Below are 20,750 nucleotides of genomic sequence, written 5' to 3'. Positions count from 1 at the left end.
GGCATAACACCTCCCATATCAAACATATTTTCTCTAACTTTATGTAATATGGCACCCCATTAAGATGATAAAGTTGTTGCCATGAGTAGAAGGTGAACATAATTGACATGAGTGTGACTTTGATGTAAGCCTTTTCTATTGTTTATGTTCCACCACAATTTGATGACTTTTTAGGATACAATGCATTATATAAGCTTTTTAGGAATTTAAATTTATTCTATGTTTCAAGAAATTGGCATGGCTTATGGATTGGGGAGGGAAGCTGGCACATAATTGACATACATGTGACTTTGCTATTGGCATTTTCTATTGTTTGTGTTCCATCACAATTGTTAAGGCCTTTTAGGATAGAGTGCACATCAATTTTCCCAAAAAATGAATTTCCTTCTACATTTCAACAATTAGCATTAGCCATGAGTGAAAAATCAATACTCTCCATATAGTACATGTTTAACCTATTTCTTGACTTTTGATATTCTTGGAAGTGTACATGCCTATTATCATGTATAACATATGAAAGATGTTTTTGCAAATTGCTTGAGAAATTTTTAAAGGCATTATTATATTACACATCACCATTGCAAATGAATTCTTCGCAAAATAATTGCTAGCGGACAAGTTAATAATTTTAAGCATTTGAAGCATAATCACCTTTATTAGATCTTTAGCAATGGTTCTTCCAATAACATGTCGACTCATAGGATGGTTGTTGTCTAAGGATACAAACACAAATACATAAACCTTAAAATACTACATACTTCCATTGAAAGTAATTGGTTTTAAACTAAGAAAGGGATGTTGGGATTTGCAACTTTTCAATAACAAAGTGGATGAGCTAGAAAATATTGGTCTTCAAGGACATTGTTCTAATATCTTAATGGCCTCTCAAGAAAAGTATGGCTATGACTTCATTGACCATTGTATTTTGATAAAGTGGGTCAAGTAAAGAACAGAAGTTGACTATTGATTGGCATTAAATTATACAACTTTGAGAGTCCATCTTATCATAGGTCTATGTTACATAAAGATAAGCAAAACCAATTTTCTTATTATGATTCCAAGTCTAGTATTCCTTTTATACAACAATCATAACAACACTGCAAAATAGTATCATTAATGTGTGACATAAATCTTTATACTTAATTTTGTAGGAATAGTGATAGGTATAATGGATAAAATATATTAAGATGTGCCATGTAAAGTACTGATCTAGATTTTAAAATGTGCCTTACTCGACATGATAACTACATTTTTGTGAAAACTTGCACAAACTATGTGCCAATTATTAAGAGCTTACAAGCAAGGTGACAAGGGTGATGCTACCTTCTAATACGATAAGACGTGAAGCTAACTATCACATGCATAATAGATTGAACATATCCACATGACTTTAAAAATGAATCTAGCTCATATGAATTTGTAGCTTCTTAACTATCGGTACCATAGATTGAACATATCCATATGACTTACAAATGAATGTGGCCCATATGAATTTCTCTCACGCAATTACGGCAGCACATTGATTAGAGGTTTTTAATACTACAAGCTAATCCATGTGTATGACAAATGGCACACTCGAGAGGGGCGCGTACAAAAATGTGGTTAGGAAATGTATTTCTTGGTTGTAAGTACTAAATAAGTACTTTCAAGTACACATACTAGTTTTTGTTGTTATGTTTCATCCTTAATTTCCTCTTTATTCTTTATTGTTTAACTATCTTTGCAAGTTCTCCCATAGTGTTTTTTTGCAATGTTTTATTGGTTCTTAGGAAGCATAATCTCTAGATCTTTTATTGAATTTTTTTTGTTCTCTATGTGGATAGTGGAGACATCCTTAAAAGGTGCATATGTCACTGAACTAGACAAACCATTTGCATAGGGGCATGGTTTCAAGGCAACAAGCAACGCATATTCATTGAAGGCAATGCTTGAAAGAAAAGCACATGGGCTATTGAAAACCTCTCAAGGTGAATGGAGAAGGTGGACAATGATTTCCGTTAAATACAAATTTCACTACACTCACTATAAAAAGTGGCTTCTTTTTTAAACATAATCTCTTATATTCATGCATGCTTATTGTTATGCACCATGAGCTATCAATGAAGTAGAGCTCTAATGATAGAGTGCATGCTAGGGAGTCGTGTAAAAAGGAACATCTAATTGATGCAAACAATCTAGATATGATGTAACATTTTCCAAAATATCTATCTTTCCAAAACTAGCGGCATGGCTTGTGTGCCATGCATGTCCAAAAAGCACACTAGTGGCATGGCTTGTGTGGCATGCATGTCCAAAAAGCATACAGTGCAACATGTAGCACTCGAAGTTCATTGGAAAAGCCAAAGATGTGACTTGGAGGATTGGAGCACAAACAAACTTTAGGGTATAAATTTGGGCATATTCAAGGTCATGGTGTGTCTATTACACTAGGTGGTCCTCTAGAAAGTTCTGATATAGTAGCTAATGGTTCAAGAAACAAAGATTTCCAAAAACAAAAGATCAAAGAGAAGTTCCTAATGTAATAGATGGTGTGAATATAGAATGTAGCACATTCTCTTTTGATGATATGATTCATTTTGAGATGTTTGGTTACAAAAGTACAAAGAGAGGTGTTGCACATTGGTTTATTTTTAAAAATGGTGTTGTCCCTGTTATTGCGTATGTAAAATAGACCTAATGTTGATACATATGAGTAAATTAAGATGCAAGAAGTGGATAATAGAGGAGAAAAACCTTATTTTTGGTAAGATGGTGCAACTTGTTGTACCTTTTTCTTAAGCAATGGTAAGCCATCTCTATGCAAGAAGCCTAGCATATTGTCTTGTTCCCTTGTTTTCTATATATGTATCTTCAAAGAATGCATGTTGAAGCATCCCTTTCTACCACATGGCCAAATGGCATTTATGTAGAACTTCATAGGCCATATGGCCTTCATGTTATCATTTTTGTAAGGACAAATCATAACAAGTTTATCTTGCCCTCTTTTGAATTCTTGTAAGCTTGGCCATGTAAATTTTTGTACGATGGTGTTCAACATGCTTTATTACAAAATTCTTTTCTTGGATTTTTTTTTTGACATATTGAATTTATTGATGCATATTTATGAAATATAGAGATATAGATGATATGGAAGAAGGCAAAGTTGCATGGGGGGATGCAAAGGGGGGCCACAATAATTGATGGATGACAGGGAAGGCCATCAATCAAATTATATAGATGTGGATGCATGTGCCAAAGGACAAGTTGATGCAAAGAATTTTGATACAACTAGTGCAAAGGAATCCATGAATGTTGAGGGGCAATCTATGGATGCTAATTTGACTAGGAATGTAGCACATGAGTAGGATATGGATGCTTATGAAACTACAATTACACATGGGATATAGTCTACTCCTATCTTAAGAGGTACGATTGCAAAAGAGGAATGCACAAATGCTAAGGGGAAACATGTGTATGTTTAATTCAACTAGGATTGAAACGCAAGAATATGATGTGTATACCCATGAAACAATAGGTAACATTGGGTACTATTGAAAAGGAATACAAGAATGCTCAACCATAGCCTATGTACGCCAATTTGACCTAGAAGGCAATAGAGAAACATGATGTGGATGTTCAAGACACTACATCTACAATTGGGGTGCAACCTACTCTCCATGAGAGAGGTTAAAGTGTAGGTTGAAACTTGTGGAAATAAAGGGTAGGTAGCGAGGCTATATTGAAGGAAGGATATGACAATCACTATGGTGGGAAAACCCAACTACACCCTATCTTTGAGGTCAAGCTATCCCTCATTCTAGATCCAATTGGAGTTCTCCAAACATCAAGGCACATGAGAAAAGCTTTAGATGTTCCCTCATACTTCCAATAGATAAGTTTTGTAGAAAGAACAATGCAAGTAGTAGCAAAAATCAATGTAAAAGCTTTCTTGCATCGGTGTTTTGACCAATTTGATATCTTTGTTTGGACATGTTGCATATGTGATAATGCATTGGCATTGGTTTCAACATACTTCCCTAACCAGCATAGGAGGTTCAAGAAAATCTGCTCCCAAGTGGATTGTGAAAAGGGGCTCAAGTTCATATATGGTGATGCCACCAAGAGGGCCATGTTCTACAAGAGGCATGATAGCTTTTGAAAGCACCAACTAGAGTACAACATCACCAACACATTGTTGATTAAAGATAGTGAATATGGAATCCACAAGGTATTATAGCCATTGTGCAAAATCTTGAGGCACTAACAAAAGGGCATATGCAATCCTACCTAGAAGTTGAAGTGTGTTGCTTACTGCAATTGTGGCTTCTAGTTAAGGATCGACAGGGTTGGGCAATTGAGCACCCTTTACTTCATAAGCATGACCATGAGAGTGAGAGAATCATCAAAACTTGGATATCATACTTGGATATCATATACCTTGAGCCACTAAAACAAGATGATTGATATATACTCACCTAATGTATGTCTAGAGATGACTATTATAATCCATATAATATATGTGCATAAGTGTTCACATGTGTTACTTCCATAAGACTCAAAGTCTTTTACTTTATATCCATGTCTAGATAATTTTATTATCGACACAACATTTAATGATAAAATATTGAGTTCCCATTGAATGTTAGATCAATTTTGTGCATGTCTTATGTTTCACAATTCTATATATGTCAAGCATCCTCAACCAAGTGTGGTCGCATCAATAGAGTAGTAGGTTTTATCTCGCTTTGGAATGAATTGTCAATAGTTTAGGGTAGCTGATTTTGAGGAAAAAGTGGTTTTAAGCACCACCTGGAAGTCCTCATATGGTCCATTTGAAAGTGTTAGAATGGAAAACTTTGAAGTGATGGTATGGACCACTTCCAAGTTGTGAATTAGAGAGGCCTCAAAATATTCATACCTTCTCAAGGATACCATGTTAAAATTCTGAATGAGGACACAATGTAGTAGAGTCAGCATGAAAGCAAAGCAAACGAAATTTTTTATTCATGAGAATGAGGTGCCTCTATAAAGGCCTTACAAATGGTGGGTTTGGAAAGTGGTTTTGGTAGGTGTTATCATGTGTTTGTATATTTAACCATTCTTGGTGAGTGTTGTCTTGATAACTTCACAAGCTCCATCACTCTCTCCCTTTCCATGGATAGAAGCAATGAAATTCCAATTCATTTGTAATCATGTTAGTTGAAATAATCAAGCAACGAAGTAGAACATGAACCTTACTTTGAGATGTGACATCACTCCATAAGACCAAACCTAGTTGTATTGTAGAAGATACCCTTCATCTTTCAACCATGCATCATATAATAGGAACTAATATTGCACAAATAAAGTACTATGGATCTTATCATCTAAAATGTAGAAATGTGTAGCCTTCTTCAATTCACCCATTTTTGTGCAAGCATATGAAATGTGCACCACAATCATTGCTTGTGTTGTGAATGCCAATGCATAGATTCAAATTTCACTTTGCTCCTTAAAAGAGTAATTCTCAACAAAGTCCACTACTATGACCATTACATCTTCTCGAGACTTTTTAAGGAGTCCTTGGAGTGCTCATGTTGTCTACATGTAAAGGTGTGCTCGATGAACTTTTGAGATGGATTTAAAACAAGCTAACAAAGCCTCTATAGGAGATCTTTCTAGCCATTATATCCTTTCTTTTCTTCTTCCCATTCTCATAAATACATGCTTCTATATCCTCAATGAGCTTTATAGTGGTCAGTAAAGTTATTTTTATATGTAATTATTCATAAGAATGGAGATCCAACTTCAGAATGCCACAAGCATTACATGTGCAAACAACACACTCATATGTGCAAACAACACACTCATAGGCACGATAACTAAATCCTTTAGATATAGAGAAAAATATAAATACTTAAATACTAGCCACACTTGCACATTGGGTACTGCTGTGGGAGGGTAGCTAAATAGCTCCACAAAATAGGATAATGTAGATGTAAGATGGCAAGTGAAGACCAAATTAGGCATTGTGCATGTGATTCATGGCATCCTTGAAAAGAGACCATTTACATGTGATCCACACATGTGAAGTGGTCCTTCAAATTGCACACAAAAAAATGGCTTCAACTCATTTGGTGGTTGTGATATCTTAATGCATGTGCAACCATTAGAAATGATTGCAAAGTTGAGCCTACAATAGAAGCAAAAAAATGAGTCTTGTTGTGGTTTTAAAAGAAATGTCAACTACTTCTGACAATTTGGTAAGCCACATAGTACAATGTGTACTTTAAAGCACGATTGAATTTTGAAGCATTGTGTTTCCAATGTTTCGAAATCATTCTAAGTCTAGTTCTATAAGGTAGAGCCTTATGATTGGAAGCACTATAGAGAAGAAATGCTCTAGGTCTAGATAGCATCAACTATTCCCACAAATGAGAGAACTATTTACTTCTACCAAAAAGCATAGAATTATGCTCAAGTCCACTTTGAAGTAGTGTAACATTACATTAAATCTACTATTTCCAAGTTTAAAGTAGTTTGATATACTACTCCAAATGCAGGAACTACAGCTTTCTACTTTAAAGCAAAGTACATTACTTGAATACACTTTTAAGCAATGGGATATGACTTTAGAGCATTGAGGGCACCACTTCAAATTAATTGAATCTCAGGTTTCTTACTCAAGTCCTAAAAGGGCATGGTTAAAAGTAGTTGTAGATTTATACTGGTAGCAAATACCTTAAAGTGGAACATAGATTTAATGTCTATAGTTGCAAGTTTGACATAGGTTCATGTACTACTCCAAATAAGAGAACCACAAATTTCTACGTCAAAGTACATGATGCTACTTGAAAGCACTTTAAAGAAATGGGATGGGTTTAAAACACTATGGAATTCCACTTCAGATTGATTGGGTTCTAGCTTCTTACTCTAGTCCTATAAGACATCGTTAAAAGTACCTCAAAGAATACTTGTTATGGATTTATAGTGGTATCAAGAAGTTTAAAGTGAAACATAGATTTAAATTTCTTATTCAAAGAAGTGGTAGTTTGGATTTACATTAGTTGTAAATTGCGACATAAAGCTCTAAATCCATACTTCCCAAGTTTAAAGCATTTCATGTGCAACCCCAAATGAGAGAACTACTAATTCCACTTTAAAGCATAGGATGGTACTTGAAAATAGTTCAAAGAAAAGGGATAGAGCCCTAAAGCATGACCTTACATTTACCGAGTTTCTCCAAATCCCTAAAATTTAAAAGCTTTGATAACATTAATGCACAAATTTGGAAGGATCATCAACACAATGGTTGTTGAGGAAATCGCAACCAATCCATGAAATACCAATGGTCAATACCATCAAAGCCTAAAGGTGGTTGGTGCATGTTACAATTTTGAAAAAGTAGGAAAGTAGGATAAATAAGAATTTGTTGAAAGACACTCCTTTGACTAGCTATATTCATGTCTATTATCTACTCTTCAAAGCAATGTGCAACAATTTTACACATATTATGTTTTACTATCATCAATGGTATTTGCACCTTAGTATTGGAAATGTTTCCTCTTTTTTTTTTTTGGGGGGGGGGGGGGGGGGGGGGGGGGGGCCCTAATTCAATTGAGAGAGAGTTTACTCCATAAGAGTGCTACAAGCCAAAGAAGGTCATCATTACTGTACAAAGAGTGCAAATTGCAAGGGAGGGAAGAGGACATGTTGGCCAATGAAGTCATTTCCCCCGTGCATTAGTTGCTTTAAGATTTACATCCAAAATATCCTTTTTCTCACCTTTAAATAGAAAAAAATAAAAGCTCCATACTCCTTTCAAGTACAACAAAATGCTTTTTTACCACCTATACTTGCTCTTGCTTAGTGCAGTATCATGGATTCGAGCAAATCCACCATCCCCATCCACGAGTAAAAATAATCTAGTCACAATGCTCTCAACGTCAATGTGCTTATCATACTGAATTAAGAGACTTATAATCATGATCAACTAAACCTGAGCTAAGGTTGGTTAGGTTGAGGTTACCACACCTGACACTTATGGTGCAATTTTATATGCTTTTTAAATGCCATCTCCATCCTCGCCCTCATTCCCTAGGTTTCGCATTTCCATCCTCGCTCCCAACCCCATTCTGAATGCTTCCAATGCCTAAAGCTAAAAGCTTATAGCATTGCACTTTCCTCATGCAATTTGGAAAGTTCGGTGCTTTTGGTTGTTGACACTATTAACCTTGCTTCAAACTTGACACTATACAATCCCACAAATTCCCTCTCAATAGCTAGATTATGCTGGGCACACCTTAAGATAATTACCACTTTGACCTAATGTGCGTGCACACTCAATTCCTACCATCAGAAGGGGGGGCATGAACACTAAAAGCATGACCACCTTGCAGAAAAAATAGGAAATTTTGACTTAATTTCAACAAAAAATGCAATGTTACATGTGTCCCCCCCCCCCCCTTGTTCACCACTACCACAATTGTGATTTAGCATCAAGAAGCTCATAAGTAGCAATTTCTGAAGTGCACCATCCACCTAGAACATGAACAAAGCTGAAGCCTTATCATGTAATTAGCATAATGAATGCTGTATTGCTTCTCATGCTGTACACAAATTCAGAAAACCCATGTATTCATGGTTGTTGAGCTTGATGATACCATCACGAATCCCATAGCCACCTGCATGCAAGAGAAACGCTCAAGAAAAGCGGTGTGCACTAACCTGGAAGAACAAACTTTGTAAGTGAAAATTCAAACATCATGCAAAGTACTGGCTTACCCAAGCAGACTGCACTGATAAAAATAATCAATGCCAAGATAAAAACTATTACTGACGCTCTTCCGAAGAACGCCAAAACTCTCTGAAGCACATACTGAGCCCAGAAACCTGCTGCAGCGTTTACTGCAACTAGATAGAGAGCTGGAGACACATGCAGCATAGACCATCAATTAATTTACTAAAACCTGAAATTTACATGGTCTGCATAGACTAAATGATATCAGAACCACATACCAAAAGGGACTGGAAATCGATGGAGCAGATAATATTCAATCACTGACATTGAAGAGGAGAAAAGCATGACAAAAATAGCTGTTGCACTTGCCACCTGCAAGACACGACTTCAACTGCTATAAACTAGGCATTATGGGTCATTGAAAACAGCATCGTTCAGTCTATACTTCTAGCATTAAACAAAGAAACAGCCCATACTAGTATCTTATAACAACAAATGTTACATAGCAAACCTGGGGTGGAACTCCCAACTCCAGGAATAACGGTCCAAGAATAAAGCCTCCCCCAAGTCCCAGTAGACCACCCACCATGCCAGCTAAAAGGCCAGAAAAAGCACACAGAAACAGCGTAGGAAATGACCACTGGATCTTAACAAGCGAATTAGAGTACACCTCCTCTTTCGTAGTGGTCCTCTTCCTAAGATACAGAATGATAGCCTTCGAGAAAAATACTGAAGCTGCCACTGGAACCTTCAACCAACATTGTTACAAAGAGATGAGCCTGCTGAGGGACACTTTCAACTTCCACTGCTGGAAACATAGCAATTTGTTTGCTCACTAGCACTTGAAAGAAGTACCTGCAGTAGATTATACAGCCAATAGTACTTGCTACAGGTCTTCGTGTAGTTCTGCCATATCATAAACAAAGAAATCAGGCTTAGATTTTGCTCTTGCTTGTCAAGAGAAAAACTTGGCCAATAACCAGCAAACAATGGTTTACCTTTAAAACCTGCAAGACCAAGAAAGATATCCACACATAAAATAGCGCTGCAATGCTGGTCCACTTCACTTTTGGGGATGAATGTTCCTACAATCATCATGAAATGATGCAGTCATCACATGAGCTTCAGCCCTCTCCAAAGTCATCACGATACTCAGCATTCAAAGTTTAAAGGGTATATTGCAGGCCAAATAGCCACTGCAGCAATAAGTAATCTTTCCCTTTTGGCAGCATATTGCTAATATAAGATGCATGCATTAGAGTGAATTTAGTATCGCTACATCCTTCCCATAGCTCTCCATGAGATTTCCTATTAGAGAAACTTTAGGTCTACCACTTACAAAACCAGTGAAGTCTGCAGGCAAAGCCTCGTAGTCTCCATTTTCAAGACCTGAACAATGCATTATATAAAAGGTAAGATACTTCTTTACAGTGAACAGCATAAAACATTTTGTTATAAATACTAGCCTGCTTCACAAGGCGCACACAAAGTCTTTGCTTCCTTAACCACCTGCACATAATGGCACTTCAAAAATCTGCATCTGAAAGTGGTTGATAGCTTAAATTTTGATAGTTTTTCTAGTAACTAGAGATGGAAATGTGGAGAGACGTACACATTTCGATAAATGTACTTACCCTCTTTTCAAGTGTCTCCTTTTTCCATAGAGAGATTCCATTGAAGAATGTTTTCAATGAAGTCCCTGCAACCCAAAAAAAAATCACAAAAGATAAAATGCCTATCCATTGCCAGAAACATGCAACAAGTAAAAATCCCTCTTCCTTCACCACTGTAAACCTAAAACCAATGAATTTGTGCTGCAATAAACTAGCAGCTCAATAGAAACATACCAGTGAAAAGCACTAAGAGCAGAATAGTGACTATCCAATTTGGAAATATCACATTGAAGACCACCCCAATGCTGATTCCCAACATCAATGCAGGTTGGAAAATCAGAGCAAGATCATAATCAATAATTGGAGAAGAAAGCCCAAAATTGTACAAGACAGATGCAGCAGCACTTCCCATGATCATACCTGCAACGTGAGTGATGAGAAAAATCAACTTGTTAATATACACATATATTGGTTTTACTAAAACACCCCAAAGTTTTAAAAGGACCAAAGATGCCCACAGAAATTTTAAGAGCTTACATTTAGAAAGAGCTGTAGAAGACTTTTGATCAAATCCCATCACTAGTGTCAGCATTGGAACAAAGATCCCACCTCCGCCTACACCTCCGACACATCCTAGTGACCCACCCACAAAGGCAATTATGGTTCCCACTACGACCCGCCAGTTAAATTCCAAATCCTGCAGTAAGAAAATTATATGCTTTATGATAACAAGGAGAACCATCAAGATTGCCAAGATTAGATTGCAGGGGAAATCTCACATCAAATGAATCCAAGGGAAGAAAGGAAGCCCAGTTGTGAACATATTGCATTTGCATAATCACACACACATGCATGAGTTATACATGCACAAATATAGGGATGGCACCTTTTCAACATTAACAGAAACAATGCTAGAAAATTATGTATACAGATAGTTTAGTAACCATAAGACAGCGAAGTAAACCACCGAAAACCAGAAAGGTTCATGTATACAGTGCAGTTCAATGACCTAAACCAGAGATTGGGTCTGATTCAAGGCGAGGCAAGGCAACCAACTTACAGTACGTGAGTGTAAAAAGAACCATTCTGATTTTGTGTATGGCACAGAAGAGTGCTTACTTGATGCACTCGATATTTACTGAAGCTAAATATCACAGCAGCAAAACTCAGATCTACAAAATAAATGCCTTCAAACAAATATGTTTAAAAATCCAAATGTAAGATTAGAATAGGAAAGTTACACATCTATGTTCTGAAATTTTATCAAGCTTACAATGTTATGATAATTGATGAATACTTAAGCAAAAGAACTGAACCAGCTAGAGCAAAATGATTTTGCATATTGCACATCCAAATACTATAATTGCACAATCCGAAACTTGGTCAACTAACTTCCTGACACCTTACCGGCCAAACATGATCATATGCACTCTCCTTGAGATCGAATTCTCTCGGCAGGAGCTGTATGGAGGAGAAATAAGGCCAAATGCTGTTCTGTGACACCATACTCTCGCTTTGAAGATAAGCCTTCTGCATGTGCCCACTCATTGCTGCAATCAAGCACAACAGTGTGCCAAACAAAACAAGCGAGAGCATGGATTTGGTGTCACCATGTCTGTAAAATCCACTTTGGAAGACGTCCATGGACCTGTGATGAGTCCCAACCCACCAGAAGGGTGATCTAGAAACAGTTATTTAACTGGTCAGCCCCGAGTAGCGTAATGTAGCTTATGATGCCACTGCAGGATAGTTCATCTGCTGTGAATCCTGGTTTTGAAGCCGGAATGCACAGGCTAGCTGTGGTCCCTGGTTTGAAATTGCAGATCCTGCAGGTGCATGCGGTACTGAATCTTCTTCTTCTTTGCTGCTTCTCCTTCTTCCTCTTCTTCTTCTTTGCCGAACCTTGTTTTGCTTCCCCTCCTTTGCTTCTTCTCCTTCTTTCTCTTCTTCTTCTTTTCCTCCTCCTCTTGAAGTCCTCCCTCCTTCTCTTCTTCTTCTTGTGGTCCTTCTTCTTCCCCTTCTTCTTCTTCTACTACTGCTACTACGATTACTAATACTCGGGCTTTTGTGGAGCTTCTTCTCACAAAAGCACAGCTTCTATTCTTTATAAGTATCTGTATTCGTCTGTGCAGCCTTGAAATTGTGGAGCTTCTGTTCACAGGAGCACAACTTTCTCTTCTTTACGATGTGTTCTTCTGTGCAGCCTTCAATGGCGCCTTCCCTCCAGCAGCATTGACAGAGGAGGTACTTTGGGGGGTGAGAGGTTCATGAGCTATGAACCCAGTTAATCTAGAAGGATTGGGGGATCAAAAGAGGAGGGAGGGGTTCATGAGCTATGAACCCAACCCAGATTTAGAATGTAAACACCAACCTCCAAGGAATGACAGAGAGTAGTTATTTATAGATGCAACTAATGGACCCAGTTAATCTGGAAGGATTGGGGGATCAAAAGAGGAGGCAGGGGAGAGTAGGAGGGGTTCATGAGCTATGAACCCAACCCAGATTTAGAATCCAAACACGTTACACCAAGGAATCACGAAGAGTAGTTATTTATAGATTTATAGATGCAACGCTTGTTTTTTTTTTCTTTTTCCCTCTTAAACAAAAACTAATTAACCCATTTTTTTAATGGATCATTATGGATGGACAAGGCTTCTTATTTTTTAAAGTCTAATTAGACCATTTGTGGATGCACAAGATTTCTTTCACTCATAGAGGTCAAAATATTGTATATATATATATATATATATATTGTAGGTACCAAAGGCTAGCTAAGTTGAAGCACCAATAATTTTAGCTAGCTCATTATCTTTGATTTTACCTATTTTATAAGATACTTCTCAATACCATGAGACTTTGTACACTACTTATGCTAGAGAAATCTACAATCTAGACCTTATGAAGACCATGCAAGTTCTTGCTTTCGAGATTGCTGAGAAGGCTAAGATTCTAACCACATGGAACATCACATTTCCTCCTTGTTTGAGCCATTAATGCAAGACTTCTTATGCTTTTGACATGTCTTTTTATTAGTATTCACTAATTAACCCATAGTCTTCTTATGTTTTTGACATGTTCTTTGATTGGAATTAACTAATTGACCCATTTATAAATGGACACCAGACATTATCATGAAAATTGTTGCAGGCATTATCTTATGTATAGCACCTTTATAGAGATGAATTCAGCATTGCAATACTATTTCCACGTTTTTTAAATTTAGAAAACATTGGTACATGCATTGTTATTTCATAGGATATGCACTTCTATTTGTGTTGTTGATTTATGGCATGTGCCCTTTTGTTACCATACTTACTTTTCCTTACACATGAATCGTGATATGTGCTTTTATTATTGTTTATATATTGTCACGTATACTTTTATGGTAATTTGGGTTTGATGGTACAAAGGTGGAGGGTCCTAGAATATTTAACCCATTTATAGATGGACAAACATTCATTATTATTAGTCCCAATTTCTATGAAGTCCTTTTATGATTCATTTATTATAAAATCTACTTCCTTCAAAAAATTGTTTGAAAATTTGATACGTATCACCAAAGATGGTAGCTGTGGGCCCTAAATCTGGCTATGACATTCCAAGTTCCAACTTGCAAGGGTTCTATTTCGCTAAGAGACAAGGGCCAAGGCACATGCAAGTAAATGGACTTGCACATGCAACTATGTGAAGCTCATGTGTTGCAAACACTTGTAAGTTCATGCTTGGTGTGGAGCCAAGGGCAACAAGGAGAGAGAAGTGAACATTGTTCAATCGAAAAAGGAGAGAGAAGCAAAATTGATGTAGTGTTAACAAAACTATATCTAGCATGTTTTGTTAACTCTCACACGACAAAGTACGTCCATTTTTGGAGATACTATGGCTACTAGTACAATACCAAAATTTGCACTAAAATGGTGGACCCTCCATGTCATCTAGGTCCGCGGCATCAGAAACCAGTGTTGGTTGTGGCATGACCCTAGTTTAAGAAGCTAAAATATAACCATGTGCTTGGTTGGAGAAGAACCATTGGGCACATTGACCTCCTCACAATGTGGCGCCTTTACTAACTAGAAGATGTTGAGAAGGCCTCACTACATTTCATAGTTCCTACATTTGCAAGTTATAAGACATATTGCAACAACTGGCAATCTCATAGGTGTACTCTCCTTGTATGCTTAAGGTATGAAGTCTATAAGCTTCTCCCATCAAAACTTTTTAGTACCAAGTGTAGCAACTACCTCAAGTTGTTGCTCTAGTTTCTTCTTCATTAAGCCCTTCCTAAGCTTAGGCTTCAAGTCAAACTCCCCTACTTCTCTATTTTGAGAGCATTGCTTAGAAGTGTAATGAGCAAGTATTTCATTGAACAAAAGAAAAAGACTAGAAATGGACAAACCCAAATTGTTATCATGAAACTACAAGTGAAACCCAAAAGCTTGCAACTTGATCTAGATTTCATGCAAGTTGTAACACTTGTACATTTATTGATAATCCACCTTTGTAGCTACTCAAGGAAGACATAAAAACAAACTCCCAATAAAAAATATATTGGCTATTCATCATTGCGCTTGCTTTTCTACGTCAGTTATTGCTTCACATAGATAGGAATTATACTTAGGTTATTACTTGGTTATTCCACTTGCTTGATCCTATGGTTGTTACTTCCATATTATGCATAATGGTTATTAGCACACCTACCTTTTTGATTGAGTTACTTTTTAGTTTTGCTTATTGGAGATAATATATTAAGCAAACTACAGTCATGGATAGATGCGTATCCTTTTTGAACTTGAACATCCATTTACTAGAGCAATACTTGGCAGGGCATATATATCTTTTAATCAAAGGACAATTATCTTATACAATTCTTGTTTTATTCAGCTTTGGCTTGTTGTTCTCTTTCTTTTTTCGCATGCAATTCTTGTCTATGCCTCCAATGCCCTTGGGAGTTGAGGTGGGTCTTCGAGAAATGTTGATCTCAAATAATCATTGCAATTTATAAATGTTTTGTGCACATGCTTACTTTAAAATCGAGATTCTTGATAGACTTCTAGAGTTGAATTTCTATGGGATACAAAAAGATGCAAAGGAATATTTTTCAAACAATGATTGCGTGATTGAGTGAGATGTTGTGGTACTACTTAACTATTGAATGTGAGCCTTGAATCCTAGAAGCCCCTCAACAATAGGGCTCCTCCCCACTTTTAAGAAAAAGCAAAGGAAAAGGTTGATTAGACATAAATGTAGTAAGTTCTCAACAATTTAAATGTTATTGGTAAAACATTGAAAGATGATAATTTTGGAAATTTTACATTTTTATATCCGACGTCACTTTGGTGATCCAAATGCTGAGGTCATAAGTCGAGCAAATCTCTCAACTTCCCTTTTAGTGCTATATACTTTTAAACATGGCTTCTTTTGTTATCCAAAAGGAAACAACAATGATCACAGAAGAGGATAAGGTTATAGACACATGCTTAGGGCCAAGTAAAAGGTCTTCCAAAGTAAATCTGTGAATGAGACTAGGGCCAAATAAAAGGCACTACAGAAAAATTGTGTGCGTGTGTGCATGTGAAGGCACATGAAAATGGATGGAGAGAGGATAACAAAGAGAAAGAGAAGTGAGGCAAAGTATAGAAAGATTAAAGCAAGCAAGGGAGGAACCTTAATAGCCAAACATTTGTGTATCTAACATATTTTCACATTGGTCCAATCATACAAGACACATAACATTTATGCTATCTATCATTTTTGTTGTGGCTAAGGTAATTTCCAAACCATTTAAGCTTTTCCCAAACCTCCTTAGCCTATGTAACATGCCAAGTAAATTTTAGCTTTTTGAAATTTGAATTTGAGTATTCGTGTGATTCTCACTCTCTTCACATATAGCATTGTGATATTCGAGTTTGATTATTGGTTATTCTCCCTCTTTTCACATATAGTGTTGTGATATTTGAGTTTGATTATTGGTTATTCTCCCTCTCTCTAAGAAATTTCACATTTTTTCTATAACATGCTAAGCATGTTTTGGGATTTTGAAATTTGAATTTGATTATTTGTGTGATTGCCTCTCTTTTCACATATAACATTGCAAAATTTGAGTTTCATTATTTGTGATTCTCTCTCTCTCTCTCTCTCTCTCTCTCTCTCTCTCTCTCTCTCTCTCTCTCTCTCTCTCTCTCTCTCTCTCTCTCTCTCTCTCTCTCTCTCTCTCTCTCTCTCTCTCTATACGTCTCTATGGCATGTAGGCAAAATAATGTGTGTAAGGGGATGCATCATGGACCTATAATGCTAAGTAGGCTAAAAAGCAAATGAAATGATGGGAGATACCAATAGGATGGCGAGTGACAATTTGATGTCTGTAGATGAGTGGTAGTAAGCATACAAGAGGCAATGATATGTGAGTAGTCATGACATAGACAAGTGGCAATGATGCTAGTAAGTGGGTAAGAGGTTGCATGGGTACCTACAATGGTGAATTGTCCCCAGAGAGAGAGAGAGAGAGAGAGAGAGAGAGAGAGAGAGAGAGAGAGAGAGAGAGAGAGAGAGAGAGAGAGAGAGAGAGAGAGAGAGAGAGAGAGAGAGAGAGAGAGAGAGAGAGAGAGAGAGAGAGAAGGGGAAGGGGAAGGGGAAGGGGAAGGGGAGGGAGATGGAAAAAAAAGATAGTGGAGAGAGAGAAAGTGAATAAATATCGAGAGGAGAGACAAATAGACAAACAGAGACAGATAAAGAGATAGAGACAGAATGATATCTGAAGTAGATTGGGTGTTCCTCCACTTCTAACAATTATCTTCAAGGGTCAATTGTGCAAGCACTCTCCTACCAACAATTAGGAGCAACAATTATGGAGGCTACAATTTGGTCTCTACGTTTCTTCTTCCTCTTGGACTATGCATAGATCAAGTGTTCTTGAATAATCTACTTTTCTATCTCTATTCGTGTAAATCTTTAACCTTCTATTCATGTAAACCTTTATCCTAAGTGCTCTCTTTTTTAGTAGCTAACATAGAGAGAGAGTGCACTACTCTCCAAACCTACAATCTGTGTACCCTATGATCAGGTTCTATGAATCATGTGATTTGCATAATCTACAACTAAAATGCCTACTTTGAAACAACCCTCTATGACCTTTAGTGTATGAACAAGTTTTGGACATATATTTTGTGATTAGTCCTACAACTTTCATTAATCAAGTAGTAGAGGCCTTGGGCCCTAATCTAGATGAAGATGGCATGATCCCAAACTTTGTTTTTGAACATGTTGTGCTAATCATTAAGTGAACCAAGCATGTTACAAATCCCCCTCTTGCATGTGAGACAAATTGGATGAGGATGGCATGGTCCTAAAGTCTAAATTTGAACTTGTTATGCTAATCATCAAGCAAACCAAGCCTCTTCTGGATCCCGTATGTGTGAGACAACCACATCACTTCTTGGAGAGTTTTGAATGTTTTCTTATGCTCAGGCAACCAGTTAGTTAGATTATTTTTGGGAATTATATCGGGAGCCTCTTTTGGATTTTGCAAATTAATTTATTCGGTAGCATGTGGAGCATGGTCGAAATATTCTTTTGGATTTTGACGAAAATGATTTTTTGGATACTTATGTGGATACAAAGGTGTTGTGTTCCTTTTCCTCTTTTCATGAAAAAGGGGTCATCTTGTTTTCCACTATTGAAATTCCAATGGTGTCTTTTATAAGGCCATGGCTACTAGTTGTTTTGAAAGAGGATTGTGTTGAGAATATTTTTTCTTATCCAAGGGTTTTATGAGGCCATGCTGAAAGCTCCTCATCACCGTGATGTACTTTTGGGCAAGCTACCACTAGTTTATGATTGCAAGTTATTGCATGTTGTTCCCTAGAAGCCAATGGCCAACTTTGAAAAATTGCTACCTTTCATTCAACGTGACACTTGGAAACTTGAAGCCATTTGGATGGCATGCATGTTCTACATGAAAATTTGTTGCTTCCAAAGGTTTTGGATATTTAGGTTTTGTAATGCTATGTACTCTCTGATCACTTCCCTCTAGTGTTTGAGATGCCTAAACACCCTATTAAGTAACTTGCAATTGTGCTTTAATTCCTCCTTTTACTAACATGAAATATTTTATAGCTATGTATGACAATTATTACATTTAACGTTTGTACTAGGTCTTCCTTCTAAAGGCATTGCCTCGCTTGATCTCTTGAACTCTAATGTGCAAATGTCTACTAAAAGGAAATATAGGATACATCATTCTACGCTTTGCAGATAAAGATAGTAGGCTACATAGCAACTCCTAGCAAAGTGCATTTTCTTTTGATGAATTTGCTATAGGACCACCTCTTGCTCTTTGCCTTTGTGAGATTGTTAGAGCTCATCAATAAATTTCAAATGTGATCTTACCAATAGGCTAAGATTGTTGCATTATTAGAGGTCTTACAAGATAATAATTGCTAGTTCCATAAATTCTATTATGGTCTACATTACATCTTTTGCCTGGGAAAATATGGTCATTGACTAAGCAATTCTATAAGTGAAAATGATTACAAATCCCCAAGCTATTTTACATATGTGCAAGGGTTACTTTATGTATTTTCTTGGGTCATAGTCATCTATTTCAAATACAATCCTAACAAGCCATTCTCTGTTTTGTGAATTGGTTAAGGATCGAGTTTTGCTTGATATAACAAAGCTATTAGATGCTGACATGTCAAAAGATGAGATGATGGAAGTTTTGTTGCGGTTTCCTAAAGAGTCAAGACAAAATATGAAACTCAATTGGCCATGCCCTTTTTGAGATGTCAAGCTCAACATGAGTAGACACTCATGTACCTAGATGATTGTTTTTGCATTTGTATAAGTGACGTGGTTGGTACCTACATCACCATATCATTCCACTAATACTTTATAGCTAGAAATCAATTAGTCCACCTACCCAACCTATGGGATATCTATCTAGTCATCTTTTTGGTTAGTGTGTTCACTCTATGGACCAAGCTATTCAGCTGAATCCTATCTTGTGTGCATTCTCTATGTGTTGTGTGTCTTGCAAGAGCTCAAGCTTCCTCTCTCTCCCCCCATCCTTTCATGGTATCAGAGTGGTGTTTAAGTGAGGAGCTATGAGCCACAAGCCGAAGAGTCTATACAAGGAAGCCTTGATGTGGAGAACACTTGTGGAGATCTCTCTCCTGCAATCTCCAATTGTTGAGTTGTCTTCACAAGATTGAAGTGCTTGAAGGAATGTTTCAAATATTTGATCTAAACCTATGTGGTTGGATTTACATTTTGGGTGTGTTTCGACCTCCATTCAAGAGCTAGAGGTTGTTCATACAAACATTATAGGTCTCGCTCAGGGTATGCTTATGTATTGAGTTCAGTATGAGTGACAATTTACCTAAATTAGCATGCTATTAATAAAAGTAGATTATTGGGTTTTGATGCACAATGTCTGAGGGATTTAATCAGATTGTTAGTGACAAGCTTGATAAGTATAACTTCCATTCTTGGAAGTTCATATTGACCAATTTTCTTATGGGTAAAAGTTATTGGGACTACATTGAAGGACATAACGTTGAGGCTCCATAGTTACTAGAGGGAAATGCCATGCCTAATAAGCTTAGGTTTTTAAGAAACGGAACTAGGGTGCTCGAAAAGTTATGTATTGTCTTTCCATTAATATTTCAAATAACATAATTGGGCTTACTTTGGCTATAGACAGTCTTGCAAAAGCATGGAATAACCTAGTCAAACTATATGGTAGAAATACCAAAGCCAGAAAGTTGCATTTTAAGTCTGAGTTAAATAATGCCAAGCTTGCCAATCTACCTATTAATGATTATGCATTGAATATTAAGAGCATTTTTGAAGCTCCTGGATCTATTAAAGTACATGTTGATGATGATGATATAGTGGCTGGATGTTTAGATGGTTTAGGCGAGGAGTACAAGCAGTTCCAAACCTCCATCAACATAAGAAACACGGTCCCTAATTTTGCAAATCTAATGTTTATGTTGATATTAGAAGAGAAAAACTTGGGTCTTGCTGCATCTTTGTCACAAAGTAAGAACAGCTCAGAATAGATTCTATACTCTAACACAAGTAAAGGTAGAGGTAGAGGCTACAATGGTGTTTGCTATGGGAAAAATCACGAGCAATCTCATGACTCACAGGAGTACTCATACAAGTGGTAGAGACCAGTTTGGAGGTAGAGAGAGTAATAGAGGTCATGGCAGAATGTAGGTTATGATAACTAGGAATGCTATAATTGTGGCCACCTAGTCATATTATGTAGAACTGTCCAAAAAAGAAAAGAGATGGAAATAATAGAAATGGGAGAAGACATCATAATAATCATGCATCTATTAGTAATCGGGTTGACAATGAGAAGTTGTTTATTATGCAATAGCAAATGATGACCGCAATAAATGCAAATGCATCAGTAGTACTGATGACTGATGATG

The 20,750-nt window shown here is 36.9% G+C and overlaps 1 protein-coding gene and 1 pseudogene across 1 annotated transcript; one reads left to right on the top strand and one right to left on the bottom strand.

Annotated features, from left to right (window-relative positions):
• Positions 1–7,547: 7,547 nt before the first annotated feature.
• On the bottom strand, positions 7,548–12,849 carry LOC148035714 (sulfite exporter TauE/SafE family protein 3-like). The gene is made up of 12 exons (XM_087677717.1): positions 11,719–12,849; positions 10,849–11,008; positions 10,546–10,731; positions 10,333–10,397; positions 10,165–10,207; positions 10,038–10,087; positions 9,697–9,783; positions 9,554–9,604; positions 9,210–9,446; positions 8,977–9,070; positions 8,743–8,883; positions 7,548–8,642 (listed from the first exon to the last, which is right to left on the bottom strand). Exons 1-12 carry the CDS (start codon positions 11,953–11,955, stop codon positions 8,563–8,565), a joined length of 1,431 nt encoding a protein of 476 aa, XP_087533843.1. The 5' UTR covers positions 11,956–12,849; the 3' UTR covers positions 7,548–8,562.
• The window catches only part of LOC148035713 (MFS-type transporter clz9-like), a 59,199-nt pseudogene continuing 50,493 nt past the window's right edge, over positions 12,045–20,750 (top strand).

Source organism: Lygodium microphyllum, chromosome 5, assembly GCF_053477565.2.
Source record: "Lygodium microphyllum isolate KBCC chromosome 5, Lygodium_microphyllum_v1.1.10, whole genome shotgun sequence".
Lineage (NCBI taxonomy): Eukaryota > Viridiplantae > Streptophyta > Polypodiopsida > Schizaeales > Lygodiaceae > Lygodium > Lygodium microphyllum.
The sequence above is the reverse complement of the archived record's forward strand: the minus strand, read 5'-3'. Positions and strand labels throughout refer to the sequence as shown.